Source organism: Pseudochaenichthys georgianus, chromosome 17, assembly GCF_902827115.2.
Source record: "Pseudochaenichthys georgianus chromosome 17, fPseGeo1.2, whole genome shotgun sequence".
Lineage (NCBI taxonomy): Eukaryota > Metazoa > Chordata > Actinopteri > Perciformes > Channichthyidae > Pseudochaenichthys > Pseudochaenichthys georgianus.
This window is the reverse complement of record NC_047519.1, coordinates 35684117-35704164: the sequence shown is the minus strand read 5'-3', so window position 1 is coordinate 35704164 and position 20048 is coordinate 35684117. Positions and strand designations below refer to the sequence as shown.

Here is a 20048-nt window from a genome sequence, read left to right as displayed (position 1 = left end):
ATCACTGTGTAACACTCGCCTTGCTATTGGCTAAAGCTACAGATTGTACATGATAGGCTAAGGGGCGGGTCATCTCTAAGCAGAGCACGGGCAGTAGGAGAAGAAAGACCTTGTTGAACATTAAGGCAACGAAACATGTCGAAGTAGAGGCAAAAAATACAATTATTTAACATTAGCGTAACAGGGCCCCTTTAATGCATTTTCAAATGGAATGAAGTGAGCATAAAGCTTGGTTAAAACATTATGACACCAACCTATATCACATTGTCAAACATATTTTAAAGACATTTTGTTGGGGGTCTTTGGCCGTGGATCTATGGAACAGCCAGTTCTGATGCGGTTGTGACTTTTTGATTTGTTGCTATGCTTGAATGCAAAAGATGCTTCTCAAAGCTTATGACTTGTTATGTTTCCTCTTCTGTCTTCCCCATCTCTCTCTCCGGCTTAGGCCCTCCAATCATCTCCAGCGACACAGTTCAGTACTCTGTCCGAGGCGAGCGAGGAGAGATCAAGTGTTACATCGCCAGCACCCCCCCACCTGATAAGATTGTAAGTCCATCCTTGGAAGTTGTAATCTGCTGCAGTCGTGCTCGACCTTTTCTCAGATTGCATCTGCCTCAAACAGAACACCTTCCGGTGAAACACCGAAAACAAAAAACCTCTTTTCTGCTTTTCCAACAGCGATAAGCACCGTTGTGTCGCAATTGTGTCCCAAATATGTGAGAACAATGTGTTCCTCCTCTGAGCGGGAAGGTGGGACTCATCAAAAGCAGCTGCTGTGGTAGAAATGAAAAAGGAGACACAATAGTACAGATATAAGAAATAATGAAACACAGCTTCGAGTGTTTCCTATAGTCAGAGTTACCAAGTTATCTCCCCATGAAAGGGTCAGCGCAGCGTCAATACCATCTTGATTTCAGTATGAATCGGAGCAACCAGCCGAAACGGTTCCAAATCAGTGGCCCCTCACAAAGTGGCAGCCATCTTTTCTCTATATTGCCTCAGCAGCAAACTGTAATAGATATCCTTCTGAAATGTGCTGTAACCGCTGTACGCTGTTTTTTCCTTTCCTTAAAGTCGCTGAGTGCAATACTTGATCAACAGCTTCCTATAAAGTGTCTATGAGTGTTATGGTATGTGCTATAAACCTTTAAAGGACAGCAGAATGTTAAAAAAAAAAAAGCCAGAAAATGTAAAATAAATCCACTTTGAAGGCGAGAATGAGTTAGAGAGAGGGTGGGGGGTATAACAGATTGAAATAAGAGGGGGAGAAATGGAGGGACAGTACAATTCTGTACCTTTCAGCGTCATTTATCCAATTGAGCAGTGCCGACATGACAGAAATCAGAGCTTTTAGGAAGCTTCAGCCCCCTGCTGCAGCGGCAGAGCTCAGAGCGTATAATGTGATACGACATTATAGTCTCGGCTTAATGCAGAGACACAAGGACTTATAAAATATGGAGTGTGTGTGTGTGTGTGTGTGTGTGTGTGTGTGTGTGTGTGTGTGTGTGTGTGTGTGTGTGTGTGTGTGTGTGTGTGTGTGTGTGTGTGTGTGTGTGTGTGTGTGTGTGTGTGTGTGTGTGTGGTGTGTGTGTGTGTGTGTGTGTGTGTGTGTGTGTGTGTGTGTGTGTGTGTGTGTGTGTGTGGAAAATAGGCAATGAAGTATTGGGAAATGGAGATACAGACAGAGGTGGTGCAATAAAAAAAAATCATTGTGAGGAGAACAGAATAAAAGAGAGGGATTTTGAGAGACAGAAAAGACGCATTCTGTCAGACTGTCAGAGAGAAAGAGAAGATCTGAGTCTCTTTTTAATTGCTCCACTCTTGATTTCCTCTCTCGTTTTTTTCAAATCCAGGTTAAAAGGTACATTATTCAAACATATGGCTTTATGTATATTTGATATCGCCACGTTCCATTTTTAATACCCTCAAATTTCTACCTCAGCAGATTTTAAGTAGAAAAAACCTGCTTGAGTTTTTATCTACACTTGATGTGTGTGTGTGTGTGTGTGTGTGTGTGTGTGTGTGTGTGTGTGTGTGTGTGTGTGTGTGTGTGTGTGTGTGTGTGTGTGTGTGTGTGTGTGTGTGTGTGTGTGTGTGTGTGTGTGTGTGTGTGTGTGTGTGTGTGTGTGTGTGTGTGTGTGTGTGTGTGTGTGTGTGAGGATTTATTTTTCATTCCCAGCCTCAACGGTTTTAATTAGGAACATACCGCACCAGGAGAAAGCATACATAGTTACTAAGGTCTGAGAATTTAATTAGTTTTGCTTAAAATGTATTTCCTGCTTTAGTCTCTCTAAACCAGGGGGGTCAAACTCAAATACACAGAGGGCCAACATTTAAAAAAAATGGGTGCTAGTCGAGGGCCGGACTGGTTCAATGCTTATTGCAAAACGTATTGTAATGAACTTATTGTACAAATTAAACCTGGATCTAACAAAGCTTAAACTATTGTCTATAAAAACAACATTAAACAATCAGTTGCATTCATTTCTTATGGCTCGATCTGCAGCTTTTCCAGAGTCATTTCTTATGATTACATTTTTCCAACAGCTTCAAAAAAACTATTTCCCTCAAAGAACAAACCAAACCGCCCTGTTGTCGTGAGAAACAAAGTGCAGAAGGAAACATCCATTGAACTCAGTGTGCTGCTCTGATGCTAGTTCAGATACTTGGCATCTCGTCTCGGGTGCAAGGTCATCGATGTTTGGGGTCAGGCTCTGAGCTGGGAGACCCTCAGGATGGAGTGTAGGTGTGCGTGCAATATACCGTGTGTGTGTGTGTGTGTGTGTGTGTGTGTGTGTGTGTGTGTGTGTGTGTGTGTGTGTGTGTGTGTGTGTGTGTGTGTGTGTGTGTGGGTGTGTGTGTGTGTGTGTGTGTGTGTGTGTGTGTGTGTGTGTGTGTGTGTGTGTGTGTGTGTGTGTGTGTGTGTGTGTGTGTGTGTGTGTGTGTGTGTGTGTGTGTGTGTGTGTAAATAAATGAATGAATGTGCTTTATTGATCCCTCATGAGAAATTGAGGGAGTGGAGTTTAGATAAAAATCCAACAAATGAAACATATTGGAAATGCTGCTTCATCACGCTGCCTCCTATCAGCGTTAAAGGACTTCTGTGTTGATTAGCAGCAGATTTATAGATTTGTAAAAGTGTAAGTGCGCACATTTACCAAGCCTTTAATCTTATCTCAATCCTAACTGGATGCACCTGCTTTACCATTTAATGTAATCTCCTTTAAATGGTAGATAACTGAAGATCAGGTTTAGACGATGTGCTTTTCTCGTGCGCTGTCGCAACCGATTGCATACATGTGTTTATATTTAATGTTTACATAATGATGTAGTACTTTTTTAAGTTACTATGAGGAATATTTTCCTTGGTTATGAAGCAATCTCAATAAAACGCTGATACTTCTTTATGACGTGTACAAGTAAACAAGGCTTTCAGTGAGACGATGGCTATTTCTCCATAGTTATTATTTATTCCTGTCATCTATTTCAACTGCTCTGAGCTTAGACACACTCAGGCCTTTGTCCACCCCGATTGCAAAGACATTAGCACCAATAGAAAGTGTGTCCTTGTCGTAACTTTAAACACATTTACAGAAGGCTTTACAGATCACAAAAGAGAGACCATTGCAGCATGCCATAAACAAGAGCAATCATCTTTAGTTAGTAACACATATCAGATCAATCAATCAATGTTTATTTATACAGCCCAATATCACAAATGTTATATTTGTCTCAGTGGACTTCACAGTTTGTACAGAATATCAGTATGACAATACGACACAGATGAAATGTATAGATCAATAAAAGATTGAATAAGGAAGATTATCAAATGTTTGATAACATGTTCATTGAATCAATGGATTTACAAAGAGATGAATACGTTGATATACCGACTTGTAAAACCCAAGATACCCAACAGGGACTTTTAACTAATCGGGTGAGTGGAAAATCGATCAGGAGATCTCTATTATACGATCTTGTTAATATATCTGAATAGACACAGTATGCAGCAGCTCAACTGGGTCTGGATAATCTAGGGCTGCACGATCTGAGACAAATGTTTAATTGTGATTCTTTTTAAAAAGTACTGCAATTGCGATATGAGAGGGAACGACCATTTAAATCAAATGTATTCTGTTAAGTCTGTACAATATGATCTGTAGGCTGGCATAGCTCCACAACACTTCATGATATATAAATCCGTGAACAAATATAATGCTTCCTGTGATTTGGATATTGTCCATACTGCGACTTCGATAAAATCTTTTTTTGTTGTTGTAATTTAAATCTTTATTGTCACATTGTACATGGCAATAACATGCTGGTTACAGCAACATTACAATCATGTAACAAATGGCGGTACCACTTTACAATAAGACTACCCTTATAAAAGGTTTACGAATAGTTTGTAATTAATTTATTAATTAGGTTGTGAACACTTTATAAATCATTAATAAGCTTTTATCAGACATGAGATAAACACAGGGCACCTGTGACCGGTTGCTTGCCAAATAGTGAGCCCACATTTATCTGTGCTGCTAAGCCTTATATTGGCTACCTAGCTTACTTTGTCTTCTTCATCAGCCAGCATCCTTGGTATCTGTTGTTCACTGAGTTGATTCTCGCTAAGTAGCCAATATAACCTTCTGGATCCGCACCAGTCTGGTTTCAAGGCAGGTCACTCCACAGAAACTGCCCTCATTGCTGTCACTGAGGAACTGCACACTGCTAAAGCAGCATCCCTCTCCTCTGTCATCATCCTGTTGGACCTGTCTGCTGCATTCGACACGGTGAACCATCAGATCCTCCTTCGCACTCTCCAAGAACTTGGAGTTTCAGGCTCTGCACTTTCCCTCCTCACCTCATACCTCAAAGACCGCACCTACAGGGTAACTTGGAGAGGGTCCGAGTCCGACCCTTGTCAATTAACTACAGGGGTCCCTCAGGGCTCTGTTCTTGGTCCCCTCCTCTTCTCCCTGTACACAAACTCGCTCGGATCTGTCATTAGCCCGCATGTTTTTCATACCACTGCTACGCTGACGACACCCAACTAATTCTGTCCTTTCCCCGCTCAGAGACCCAGGTCGTCGCACGCATCTCTGCTTGTTTAGCCGACATCTCTCAGTGGATGTCCGCTCACCACCTCAAGCTCAACCTTGACAAGACTGAACTGCTTTTCCTTCCGGGAAAAGATTGTCCCTCTCTTGACCTGACTATCAACATCGGCACCTCTGTTGTTTCCCCGACTCAGACTGCAAGGAATCTGGGAGTGATCCTAGATAACAACCTGTCGTTTACTGCAAACATCGCTGCTACAACCCGCTGCTGCAGATACACGCTCTACAGCATCAGGAGGATGCGTCCCCAGCTGACCCAGAAAGCCACGCAGGTTCTGGTCCAGGCTCTCGTCACCTCACACCTAGACTACTGCAACTCCCTCCTGGCTGGTCTACCTGCATGTGCCATCCGACCTCTGCAGCTCATCCAGAAAGCAGCGGCTCGTCTGGTCTTCAACCTTCCTAAATGTTCCCACACCACTCCGCTCCTCCGCTCCCTCCACTGGCTTCCGGTAACTGCTAGAATTCACTTCAAGACACTGGTACTTGCGTACCATGCTGCGAATGGATCTGGCCCTTCCTACATCCAGGACATGGTTAAACCGTACACCCCAGCACGTGCACTCCGCTCTGCATCAGCCAAACGACTCGCTGCACCCTCGCTGCGAGGGGGACCCAAGTTCCCATCAGCAAAAACACGTGGGTTTGCTATCCTGGCTCCTAAATGGTGGAATGAGCTCCCCATTGACATCAGGACGGCAGAAAGCTTACACACCTTCCGGCGCAGACTGAAAACTCATCTCTTTCGACTCCACTTCGAGCGATAGAATTACTAACAAAGAACTGCTAACAGAGCACTTATATACTAATAAAGGACTGGCTTATCTAAAGCTAGTTGAGTAGCACTTGAAATGCTTGGCTCTATGAAACCTGATGTACTTATATGATTCTGTTTTCTTCAAGGTTGTGTCTTCCTGGTCGAATGTACTTATTGTAAGTCGCTTTGGATAAAAGCGTCAGCTAAATGCAATGTAATGTAATAAGGCTTAGTCATCTTGCCAAATAGTGAGCCGACATTTATCTGTGCTGCTAAGCCTTATATTGGCTACCTAGCTTACTTCGTCTTCTTCATCAGCCAGTCTTCTTCATCAGCCAGCGTCTTCTTCTGTCAGCCAGCATCTGCATCAGCCAACAGGTATCTGTTGCTCACTGAGTTGATTCTCGCTAAGTAGCCAATATAAGGCTTAGTCATCTTGCCAAATAGTGAACCTGTGTTGACGTATGAAAACTATGTCAGAACTGCTTTATAAATGGTTCTTAATGATTAATAAAGTGTTTACAACCTAATTCATTACCTAATTATAAACCCTTTATGAATCCTTTATAAGGGTAGTCTTATTGTAAAGTGGTACCCAAATGGCCAGCAACGCAATACAAAATACAAATTAAATAAAAGGCCAGGGATATGTCTTCATGTTATTATATTATACATGTATCCATTGGCTATTGTTCCCGTCACATTTCTTTGTTTTGAGTCTTGTATAGAGTCCATTTTTCCCACTTTCTGTTGAGTTGTGTTTCTTGCAATCTCAATGTACAAGTCAGTTTTTCCATCAAAAAGATTTCTTCCACAATTGTTACCCATTGTTTTTTTGATGGTGGTGCTTCCTTACCCCAAGTCCCCAATAGTGATAGCTTTCTTGCTGGATGTTAGCAGAATTTGTATCAAATATCTGTCACTTGCAATCATTCCCTCATTGGATTTACATAAATAGAATACCAAGCAACTTTTAGAAACCTCATACCCAATTATTTGACGTATTTCCTTACATATCATTTCCCAAAATACAATTATTTTCTGAAAATACGAGCGATAAAATAGTTTTTACTGTAAGTGCGAAACCCTAACTCCAAACTCATCAAATTACCAATGATATAATGATGTGTAACTGCGTGCCTCAGGTGTGGGCCTGGAAGGAGAACGTGTGGGAGAAGGAGAAGGGCACGCTGATGGAGCGCTACACCGTGGAGCAGAGCAAACCTCTCGATCAGGGCGGGGCCGTGCTCTCCACCCTCACCATCAACAACGTGATGGAGACAGACTTCCACTCGCCCTACAACTGCACCGCCTGGAACTCCTTCGGACCCGGGACCATGATCATCACCCTGGAGGAGACCGGTATGATGTGTTTGTTATACTTTTTGGGTATTTTATAATTTGTTATGCTTCTTAGGTAACATGAAGCTGTCTTTGGCTCTTTTCTGCTGTAACAATGTACATTCCCCCTCTGTGGGAATAATAAAGGTATTCTGATTCTGATATGGAAACAACAAGATAACTCAGACAGTGGATCCTGATTAGCTACACAGTGAATGATTGGATTAGATTTTTATCATCCAGAGTGAAAGTCAGCTTTATTGTCAATCTTTCAGTTTGTGTGGACAGACAGAGAGATCGACATCCCGTTTCCCACAATCACGAATACAAAACAAATATATATACAAATTTGTATGCAAATATGTATCTATATATACATAATCAAATACACATGTATACATATGCAACAATCAATATATACAAAATAACAGTCACTTCAATATCTTTGAGAATGTGCATTAGTGCAAGACTGTCCATAGCAGCGTACAAAGTGTCGGGTGCTGGATAATAATAATAGAACAGATCAAGCTGGGAATTGGCTTCTGAAATATATATATAGTTCTTTCACATCTGTAGATAATAATTTAGTTCAAGACAGCAAAAGTGTTTATGGCTAATCCTATTAGCTAACAACAGTCATACTGAACCCAAGGGTTTTGTACAATAACATGACCTTTTGAGGATGTTCTGGCATTGATGGTCGTGCTGAGCAATATTTGTGAGTTGGGACCATATACCGTCTATGGTTCGGCCATGCATTGTTGGTTCATGATGGGATGTGGACGCAGAAAAGGCTCTGATTTGTAATAGTATTACAAGTTACTCTTATATATTCTGAACAGAATCATAATATGTTATTAACCCAAAAGGTAAAGTGGGTTTTGTTCCATTTGAGAATGAAATTAAGAACAAAAACATAAATAAAAAGATATAACATACAGTAAGGAGTCCAATTTATTATCACCAATACATTGACAAAATAAAAACATAAATGTATATAGAGATAAGAAGTTAATGTAAAAAGTCCAATAAAAGAATAAATATTCATAAAATAATAATATATATATATTACAATATATACAGTTGTATATATGTATATGTGTGGATACAGTCTTAATTGGTTCAAGGATTAATTAAACACGATGGATAAGTTGCCATTCAAGTCGTGGGTTCAATAGTTCTACAGATGCGGGAGAATAATGAAAGAATGTTGTTTTTTTGGGGCATGGGAGATATTTTTGTAAATGTTTGCTGCTGGGCCCTGAGAGACTTGGTAGCATTGTGTCAATCAAACAAGAGCAGGAGACGACTGAACACGTCAAAAGAAGCATGTTTTTGAAACATTAAAGAAAAGTATTCGTAAAGGAGAAGAGAAAAAACATTACATTTGGTAGTCTGCCTTTAAAGTATGCGTGCTGAGGTGACGTAACACCCAGTGATCTCCTGCAATACAGCAGCGAACGGCAGGGGAGAAGAAAGCCTCACCATGAAGACGCCTAACATGGGTGTCGACAACAATGGCAGCAAATTATTTTCAAAGAATAATGTTCTAAGGAAAATTCTACATTTTATTCAGAAAATCATTTCTTCATGCTCTGTCAATCTCACTCCTTCAGCTGTCAGATTTCACAAGCTTTAGAAAAACCTTAACATGTGATCCCTTGTGTAACTTCCATGCCTTATCAACGTACATGCAGCCGTCAGAGATTCAGTATTAAGCTAGGACACAGGGTTTATACGTAAACAACATGACATCCGTGCAGGTCTTTGTCACAATGAGGCAGCAGCTGTCCCTCAACCTGGACTCTTGTTTCTTTCAGATATCGTACCAGTGGGAATTATCGCCGGGGGTACAGTGGGCTCCTGCATTCTGCTGCTTATGTGTCTCCTGGCGCTCGCCTTCTTCCTGTACCGCCAACGCAAAGGCAGTAAGTACACACATGGCCCTCAAATGTGTGTGTGTGTGTTGTGTGGTGTGTGTTGTGTGTGTGTGTGTGTGGTGTGTTGTGTGTGTTGTGTGTGGTGTGTGTGTGTGTGTGTGTGTGTGTGTGTGTGTGTGTGTGTGTGTGTGTGTGTGTGTGTGTGTGTGTGTGTGTTGTGTGTGTGTGTGTGTGTGTGTGTGTGGTGTGTGTGTGTGTGTGTGTGTGTGTGTGTGTGTGTGTGTGTGTGTGTGTGTGTGTGTGTGTGTGTGTGTGTGTGTGTGTGTGTGTGTGTGTGTGTTTCAAAGTGCACTTATTATACACGTCTATCAGTCTTTCTTTCATCCACTCATCTGTCATTCTGCCTCTTAGCGTTTGAAGAGAGAACCGGTGTCAGCTGTGTAGCATTTTATTCAAATGAGATTAATGAATATTCATATGATATGGCAAACTGCCCTAAAACGCCTACTGTACCCTTTTTATTCTACTGACATGGAATTGTGTGATTATTTTTAAGTTAATCATATGCGCTTGTACTCTAGATAAAGCACATAAATACCATAGGGGTAAACACCAGCATTTAAAGGTGAATAGCATTTAAATTATGAATATCTATGTTGTTTTTACAGCGATGGAATTCAGCGAGGCAGAGGACATGTGGTGTAGATAAGTTGTTTGATTCGAGCTGCTCCACAGTAAATAAAGAATGGGGAAAGACAATGAAGGTGACTGGCAGAGTCCCCAGGGGGATTCTCTGAGGATACGAGTATATGTTCTGGTTCAGAGCTGATAACACGGCTACAGAGAAGATAGCATTGGAAATAGAAACTCAAACAAACATCGTCGTGGCTCCGGATAATCTGTCTCTCATTCTTGCAGCTCAAGACTTCACTGATTTAAATCTTTACTTTTAAGGTCTCTGCTTCTGGAAGAGAGTTGTTTATGTTGACTAGTATTGACTGCGCTGTGCTGGATTTAAGGATATGTTTAAAGGGGCCCTATTCTGCTCATTTTCAGGTTCATATCAGTATGTAGCGTCTCTACTGGGACATGTCTCCATGCTTTAATGTTCAAAAAGCGCTTTCTCATACTGCCTGTGCTGCAGCACCTCTTTTCACCCTCTGTCTGAAACCAGAGCCCAGTCTGCTCTGATTGGTTAGCTGACTGGCTCTGTTGTGATTGGTCAACCGCTTAGAGATGTCTCGCCACTTATCACGTACAATGTGTTGGAGCGCTAGCCAATATAAGCGCAAGTGTTACGTAGTGATGTCACTTTGACACGAAATAAATCGAAAGGAGTTCAATGGAGGCGTTTCAGGCAGAGTGTGGGAGAGAAAATCCCTCTGGAGGGAACTTTGGGATTGTAGCCTCTGGAGACCATTTACATGCACACACACTTTTATAACACAAAACAGGAAAGGGAAAACACCAAAAAGCTTAATAAGGCCTTAACATTGAAATAATCCTGTTTTTCTGGCCATGAATCCACATCGTTGCCACTGGATACAGCAATACTTAGTATCACATAAGTAACCCGTCATGACCGAAAGAACGAGATCGCGGATACAAGCGGCCGAGATGGGTTTCCTCCGCCGGGTGGCTGGCGTCTCCCTTAGAGATAAGGTGAGAAGTTCGGTCATCAGGGAGGGACTCGGAGTTGAGCCGCTCCTCCTTCGCGTCGAAAGAAGCCAGTTGAGGTGGTTCGGGCACCTAGTTAGGATGCCACCTGGGCGCCTCCCTAGGGAGGTGTTCCAGGCACGTCCAGCTGGGAAGAGACCAAGGGGTAGACCTAGGACCAGGTGGAGGGATTATATCTCTTCGCTGGCCTGGGAGCGCCTTGGGATCCCCCAGTCAGAGCTGGTTGATGTCGCCAGGGAAAAGAAAGTTTGGGGCTCTCTGCTGGAACTGCTACCCCCGCGACCCGACCACGGATAAACGGGAGAAGATGGATGGATGGACATAAGTAACCCGTCTTAAAGTCAAGCAAGAAAATGAAGAATATGTTATATATAGGCCGCATTTGCTCCTGTGGGTAATGTCCACAGTAATGACATGTACATGTCTAATGTGTGTAATATGTAATTGTAAAGCGCTTTGAGCACCTGTAAAAGCATGTAAAAAATGTAACCCATTATTATTATTATGTTTAATCTCTGCCTGTGCATAATTAACCTTGATATGAATGTGACGGCACTCAATTTAGACTTGAGCCATGCTAGAAGTGTTACACAAATATTACAAGGTCCCAATAAGAGTAATGTTGTGGCTTATTGATTGATTGATTGATTGATTATTCAAATATGAGACAAACAGAAATGCTCATGTCTTTACAGTACCAGGTAAATGTCTGACAGGTGCTTGAAATGCTAAAGATTCACCTTTTTGTTTTACATTTTATACAAATCTGACTGTTGCGTAAAATTAAGACCAAATTGCATCTGAACCCTCTCACCACCTATCTACCATAAATCAAGAAGATGTATTTAAAGGTTAGGGAGAGTTTCAATTCAATGCCAGATATGTAACCGACACAGGGCTTTTAATTATTCTTAATGCCATCAAAAAAACGTGTAAGATTTTAGTCCAAGTTAAATGTGAGGATTAAAATAAATAATCATCAACCAACACTGGCCGTTTCTCAATCTCGAGGATACTGGCTTCCAAGCCAATATTTCAAGAATGCTACGTCATCCAATCTCCAGCATACTTGGAATTCCACCGAGGCCGCGTCCTTGGTTTGGGGGTAATTTCGAGGCTGCACATGGGTAGACTTCGCGTCCTTAAAATCCCCACAATGCTTTGCGCACGGACCAATTTCAAAACCCTTGCGGAGAATTGCTGAACCGACGCAGCACACATTTAAATGTAAGTATAGTGGCGTAGAACATGTGTTGGTAAATGTGTGACTTTGTTACATTTGTTATCACCAAAAATGTGTTCCGTGAAAGTTAAGCAAGTTCATAATTAGATAGACATCGTGAGGTATTTATTTTCGGTACAGTTTATGTTGAAACCGTTAGAGAGAGTGGCACACTTGTTAGCCTGTTCCATTCTTCTTCGTTTTCCGAAGCCGTGACTTGGAAGCATACTTGCTTCATTTCTGAAGGAAGTGACTTGGAAGTATGCGACTACCAAGCCAATATTTCAAGGATGCTACGTCATCAAGTGGCGTAGCAGGACCGTTCCAATGTCCAGCATACTTGGAATTCCACCGAGGCCGCGTCCTTGGTTTGGGGGAAATTTCGAGGCAGCACATGGGTAGACTTCCCGTCCGTAAAATCCCCACAATGCTTTGCGCACGGACCAATTTCCCGAAATCTGTGGCGGAAAATGTAAGGCGGGGCCTCTCATATGACGCACACCAGCACACTTGCTAGCCTGTTCCACTCTTCGTTTTCCGAATTCCAGGAAGGATTCTTGCCTAGCTTCTGAAGGAAGTGACTCGGAAGACATGTGCTACCAAGCCAGCATCCTCGAGATTGAGAAACAGCCTCAGACAGAAACATCTGCGACAACACATGCAGCTTCAACCCTGGCTACCTCTGAGAGGATATGTATGCCAGATGAATGTGCATTTCTCTGACATATTGTTCCCTTAATGGGGTTGTGTTTTCTTCTTCCAGGTCGCCGGGGTGTCACCCTCGGTAAACCCGACATCAAGGTAGAGACGGTCAACAAAGAGACCCACGGCCTGGAGGAGGAGGCGGCCGACATCTCCACGGCAACCCGGATGGTCAAGGCCATGTACTCCGTGAGTAGAAACTCATCTGAGTCACCGGGGGCCGCGGAGAGGAGGCGTACGGGTCAATGGGCTTAAATGTACAGATACACCCACACAAAGGGCGACATGGAAGGAGAGGCACACACACACACACACACACACACACACACACACACACACACACACACACACACACACACACACACACACACACACACACACACACACACACACACACACACACACACACACACACACACACACACACACACACACACACACTCAGTAAACAGATGCCCAAGGCTTGCCTTCAAATACACACAACAACAACAAAAATAAAAAATTGTGCACACAATCGTGAAAAAGCGCTCTACCTTCTGACAGATGAAAAATAACATCGGACAAGAATCAGTATCAACATACTTTATTTATCCTGGGGGACAATGGGTAGCATGACAGTTGCTGCCTTTTAGATTTAAAATAAAATGTATTTGATTGATTTAGAATAAATACAATTATATTAAATAAAATAAAATTACATTAAAAACTAAAATAAAAATAATATATATACAAACATAAATGCCCGAAGTAAATGTAAAGTAAAATAAATGTAATTTCACAATCTTGGTGCATTAGTATGAATAAAGACATTCATGTTAAGAACAGTGCAATGATGCACATAGTGACCATTAAGTGCGGTAATTGACCCAAACCACTTTGTTTATACTCACAAATACACACATTTTTAAATTGCACAACACCCCTTTTAACATTTTGGAAGAGTGTAATCGTTGTAAAAGTTCACTTTGGAGCGGTTTTCAAATTCGGTCCAATACTTTTTTCCCAACGACTAACCGTTTCTCGTCTTCTACTCTCTTGGGATGAAAAACCTGAAACTCTGTTTTCCTCTCTTCCTCCTCCTTTCCTTTTTCACCCTCCCTCTTTCCGTGTGTGTGTTTCGTTGTTTGATGGTTTAGTTTTTGCCCTCTGTTTCCCTCTCTCCCTCCACTCAGCCGTTCAAAGACGACATGGACCTGAAGCAGGACATCCGGAGCGAGAGCGACACCCGGGAGGAGTACGAGCTCAAGGTGAGAACACCCCTCACTCAGAGGCACATGTTAGCATTAATATTGTAGCATCAGCATTTTGAACATTACAGCGTTCATGGTGTCGTACAATGTTTGTCCTGGTAGAACGAAGGTGTGTCAGCATCTCTCTGTTGGACATAGCATGAGCAACAGCACGCCCCAACGTCACCAAACACATCAGCCTGCAACGTTACCCATATAATATTAGAAGCTCAGGAGTTTTTTTGATTGCCAACAATCAGAAAGTTTACGTTTTAATCCGCAGCCCTGCAGCGACCATGTTGACGTGTCTTGGGTACTAGTAACTCCAAATTGCTCCGAATAGCATGGCCAACAGTGTGTGTGTTAGTTCCACCATGTACGGTAGCTTCTGCCTCTGTAGGAGATTCATTCAAGATTCAAGATTCAGGGCTTTTATTGTCATGTGGGCATAGCTACCGTGTAGAGACATCAACGGAAAGCTTAGGTCAGGCTCCTCCAGCAGTGCAACACAATAAAAATAGTTAAAATAGTGCAAGGAGAGTCTATACACAAGTAATTGGAATATGATATATCAGATAAATAATGAGTAAGTAAAGTGTGTGAATGGGTCCTTAATATAAGGCCAAGCTAATGGAAGCCAAGACCAGATGTTTAGATGTTTCCTTAACAATAATATAGAACAAATATTCTGACCACAGGATCCAACCAATGGCTACTACAACGTCCGAGCCACCACCCACGAGGAGGCGCGCCCCCAGTCCCGGGCCATCCACTACCAGGGTGAGTTCCGCTCTCCGAACCCAAACATCGGACCGGCCGGCCCCCCCTCCAGTGGATCCCCAGCTGGAGCCAGCGGAGCTGTTGCCCCCAGTGGAGTCCCAGGATCCAGGTCAGGCTGCTACGACCCCCGCCCCCCATCCAGGATCTCTCACCCCACCTACGCCCAGTTCAACACCTTCACCCGGGTGGCTCAGAGCCAGCAAGCACCTCCCAATCCAACTCTACAGTCGCCTGGAGATTACCCCGGAGACTGCGGTCTGATGGACAACAACGCCCAGCTGGCCTACGACAACTACGGGTACCCCTCCCAGTACCCTACTTACCGGATAGGCTTCGCTCCACCCATAGAGGAAGGGCCAGCCTATGAGATGTATCCGACAGGGCAAGGGCCGGGGCCAGTGATGGGACCGGGGCCAGGGATGAGCCCAGGGCCAGGGATGGGACAAGGGCCAGGGATGAGCCCAGGGCCAGGGATGGGACAAGGGCCAGGGATGGGACAAGGGCCAGGGATGAGCCCAGGGCCAGGGATGGGACAAGGGCCAGCGATGGGACAAGGGCCAGCGATGGGACAAGGGCCAGCGATGGGACAAGGGCCTGCGATGGGACAAGGGCCAGGACCAGGACAAGGGCCAGGGCCGGGACAACAGAGTCCTGAGGCGGGTCTGGGGCAGTACGGAACCTCCACTCGCTTCTCGTATTCGTCTCCGCCTTCTGAATATTCCCAAAGACACATACAGCGGATGCAGACTCATGTTTGAGAAACACACACCCCTTGACTTGCTTTTTGAAGCTGCAGTACGAGCTACACATTCATCAAAAACATTCTTAAACAAAAAAAATCTATTTCCATGGCATCCAATGCATGGAATCTGGATCATTTTGTAACCAATAAAACCCCACGATAACTCACCGCAGCATCGCAACAACACACACCGAGCAGCAATACACACAACACATGCAAAGCGATGCTCACATGTTTGCGCAGACCGTGCAGTGCGACAGCGAGAGCCACATCCTGAGAACAGAGACGCAAAGAGAAAAAGAGCACTTTGAAGAAGAGTGGCTTGAAGAGGAACAGAGGAACTGTGTCCTTCCTGAAATCCTCGCCCTGCTCTCGGGTCATCTCCCTGCATCACACTTTGCTCACATCCCATCTCTGTAAATAGGTGCAAATGGAGATTTTGGTCATTTTAAAGTTATTCCTTGTACAAACCTACAATGTGATGCAGCGCAGTGACCGACAGCCAACCGTCCTGCAGTCCACACTTTTTCTGACTTTCGCAAATTGCAAAAACACACACGCAGATCTTTGAAAACGTATTTGTTTCGATGTATGCAGCAGCTTGGACTATAAACATCTTTGGCACATTTTGATCTCCTCATTAAAACTTGCCCAGTTGCCATTGACGACGAGATCTACCTTGATCTGACTGGGACACCGTTTCTCAACGTGGCACCGTTAGTGACCTGAGTGCCAATGCTTATGTGCCAACACACACAAACTCTTCGGGTGTGTCTACTTTTGTAAGGAGTTGCCTGGACGATGAGGTTTTCTACATCTGCGAGCGAAGGAAAGGAGTGGTAGCAAGCGTGTCTATATGCTCATTTCTCCCCCTCGTCTGTCACGATGCATTTCTGTACTTACATTTCACTCGAGGTCGTTGCTGTGTACAGTATTTGTGAAACGAGGTGTGACGGAAGCGCTTTTTTCATTCAATCAATTTCTGCAATTTGTACAAAGAGATACCTCCCGTACCCTCCAGTGTCAAAAAAAAGTATTTGTTTCTCTCACTTGCACAGTAGAATAGATTTTGTTCCCATATTTATACCGAAACTATGAAGAAAAAAGGCATTCAGAAACATTTTATAGTATTTTTCTAAGGAGTTGTGGACCAAAGGTTCAGCGTTTTGGGTGAAACTCACTTTTTAAAGTGTACGTGGCGACATGGTCGTTATTGGAAACGTTTTGAGTTTCTTTAAAAAGTGACGGACGGTGGGATTGAAGAGGTTGTTTGTAGACTAAAAGGAAGGGAAATTGAAGAGCTTCAATCCAAAATGATAAATATCCAGCACATCTATTTGGTGTGAAACTCTTTCCGTGACTTCCAGTCTTTTGACCGGACTGCCTTTTTTCAAACGTCGACGACATTCAAAATGGTGGATGGAGAAGAAAGCAGCTGCTCCGTTTGAGCTGTGATCTCTGTAAGAAATGTGAAGTGCAGTCCAACATATCAAAACGAAGGTAGAGAGGGTGCTATCTAGCTCGTACGGTACTTTGTACATTTCTATGTAAAGTAAACTGGTGTGTCCCTGCAGAAGAACATGTGGTGGTATTTTATGTCTGAGATGTTTTCCGTTATATTGTGTCAGCTTTGGTTCGTGTTTGGACTTTAACCCAACAGGCTCATAATAATAATCAGCGTTTCAAATGATGCTACTAACCTCTAACCTCTGATGCAGCTAAAAGCTCCATGAACTCCCAGAAACAAATTATTTTACAACAAGAGAGAAGATCCCACGTGTCTGTTTGTCTGGTAGGGTCTTCAAAAATCTGGACGTTTTCTCACTTAAAGCGCCAAATAAGTGCAAATGAATATATTTAGCTTATAAAAGGCTAACAAAACCAGTGTGTACTGTACCTGGAATATGGAACAACAATATATTGCCTTATAACGACATCTCAATAGGTATGAGAAAGAAATGATAAACAGTTTTAATGCCAACTATGGTTACAAGAAGACAGTTTTAGAGAGAGCTTTGAATGTCTAAAGACACTTTTGAGATATTCCTCCTGACGTTCCCCCCCACCGGAAATAATTTGACTTCCAGCGACTTATCAATAATGTTGCTTGCTGTTTTAACACGGAGCTACAATCGTTTGTCTAAAGCAGGGGTGTCAAACTCAATGTCATCGCGGGCCACATTGGAATTATGGTGGCACTCAAAGGGCCGGTTGTAACTATAAGCCTATATACATATTTAATATTAAATTATGTATTATATTACATTATTGCCTCTGCATTGGAATATTCTCGGATAGGGTAATAACTTCATAATTAACTACGTCTGAAAGCAGAAGTCTACGGCAAATAATTGCAAGTATCTTCGGTGTGCATGTCACAAAAAGATTTAAAAAGAAAAGCCGAATTCTAGGAAAAAAGTGACATTTGGGGGGGAATTCTGAGAAAAAGACAAATTCTAAGAAAAAAAGCATATTTTGAAGGAAAAAAATCAACAATTCTGAGAAAAAAAGCATATTTTGAAGAAAAAAAGTCAAAGATTCTGAGAAAAAAAGTCACATTTGAGATGCATTGTGGGACATGTAGTTTATGGGCAACGTGCTTCTGTAGCATGTAACTGTATAATACACATATTATATTCTTTGCAAGCTCTTGTGGGGCCGCAGAAAATGAAGTCACGGGCCGGATTTGGCCCCCGGGCCTTGAGTTTGACACCCCTGGTCTAAAGCAACAACATGTGCTTAAGTAAGATCAAATTCCTACTGGTTTTCAAAGTGGTTCATGTTTACACACACTGAGATTTGTAAGTACAATTGGATTTATTTTTGTATCATACCATATCAGACAATCATGTGTTGATTAGACGCAGCAGCAGCAAACTTGACTTTGTACTAAGCTCTAAAGTTCCATTGGTTCTATCACGTTTTTATTCCTTAAGGGACATTAGATAATACATTGTTTTGGCAATCACCAGGAACTGCTTCGACATGTTCTTGATGTTCTCTCTTTTCTTAAGGGCACGCTTTATTGAAAAGTCAAAGTAAAAAAAGGGCTGTCTGCAATGAAAACAAGCCTCTTCTCTTTCTATCGCTTCCATACGTTTGTGAGCAGTAAAATAAACGATAGCAGATGCTCTGAAAAAGACCGGCGGCTGCAAAGTGAAGTCAAATATCTCCGCATCTCTCGAGGTAATCATTGAGTCTTAATACTTATCAGCCACCCCATCAACCCGTCACAGATACATCACATCGTGGTGATTCGTTGCTAGGGGGCAGTACACGTTGTATTTATTGCCCCTGTTTTGAATAAACACTTTCAGAAAGGAAACGGCAGCCACGCCACTTCAGATTAGAATATCAGATGGAGCCTTGTAGCTTCAAGGTCGCCATATAAAACGTTGCTGTGTAGTTATAGGCGAAGAATGGCAGATATGGAGCACCCTTTGAAATTGATATGGTTCTCACAGCCTTGGCACTGCATACTATTACCTCTTTACAATCATTTTTACAGAGTTGTAGCCGTGCAGTATTCTGCATCTGACTTGAAATGACGTTATGACCTTGTGTAGAATGCGAACATTTGACACGGAGGACGAAGAACAACCAGAACGCAGCCAGGTACTTGGTCCTTCCCTCTTGAGTGTGTACTCTGTTGACATCGGCGGCATATTAATATGTAAAAGACGCCGTAGATGCCGACAATGCAAAACAGAGGTGGAACGTTGAAATACGAAATGCAGCTTACGAGGGAATGTGGAAGTGTTTACTGCACTTTTCTTTCATGCGTTTCCCCTCTCCTCCGTATGTACCCTCATCCTTTCCTCTCTGCGTTCTCCCCCGCGCCACATTAACAGCCACCGAACGGCTTTCAATTTAAAAGGTTGTCTTTTCATAAAAAAATACTCATATCATATCTTCCAAATGGTATTGGCGCCATTATCACACGGAGTAGGTGTATTTGTGTTGGAGCGTTGGGAATCCGTTTGTAGAGAACATTCAGCTTCATGACATCGTCCTCGTTTATAACTTTGTGTTCTCGCCTCGCCACTGGATGCATCAGATAGAGGGGGTTCTGTCTGTCTGTGTGTGTGTGTGTGTGTGTGTGTGTGTGTGTGTGTGTGTGTGTGTGTGTGTGTGTGTGTGTGTGTGTGTGTGTGTGTGTGTGTGTGTGTGTGTGTGTGTGTGTGTGTGTGTGTGTGTGTGTGTGTGTGTGTGTGTGTGTGTGTGTGTGTGTGTGTGTGTGTGTCCAAAAGACTACTCAGCCAGGCCACAAATAGCCAAAACTCTGTGTCAACTAGGCCAAACCAGGCCAGAGCCACAGCTAGCTAACGTCTCGTTTCCACGCTGTGCTGTGCTGTGCTGCGCTTTCCAAGAACAACTCAAGTGTCCATGTTTACCTCGTGGAGTCTTCATTCAGTGCCAAAAGCAGAACATGAACTGAGCAGGCAAACAAATGCAGCAGCCATTTGTGTGTGTGTGTGTGTGTGTGTGTGTTTGTCTATGTGTGCTTGTGGGCTAGCGGTTTGGATCTCCATTAATGCACATGTCCTGTCACCATCTGTGACCATGTGTGTGTGTTGATGTGTGTGTTGGCAGCCTGT

General features: G+C 43.0%; 1 protein-coding gene across 1 annotated transcript in view; it reads left to right on the top strand.

The window, feature by feature from the left end:
* kirrel1b (kirre like nephrin family adhesion molecule 1b) overlaps positions 1-19576 on the top strand; it is a 34909-nt gene extending 15333 nt beyond the window's left edge. Inside the window, exons 9-14 of the mRNA XM_034104893.2 lie at positions 449-549; positions 7023-7239; positions 9039-9146; positions 12761-12888; positions 13872-13946; positions 14627-19576. Coding sequence (XP_033960784.1) covers positions 449-549; positions 7023-7239; positions 9039-9146; positions 12761-12888; positions 13872-13946; positions 14627-15466 — 1469 coding nt within the window. The 3' untranslated portion in view covers positions 15467-19576. The remainder of the gene's footprint in view (positions 1-448; positions 550-7022; positions 7240-9038; positions 9147-12760; positions 12889-13871; positions 13947-14626) is intronic.
* The last annotated feature ends 472 nt before the right edge of the window (positions 19577-20048 follow it).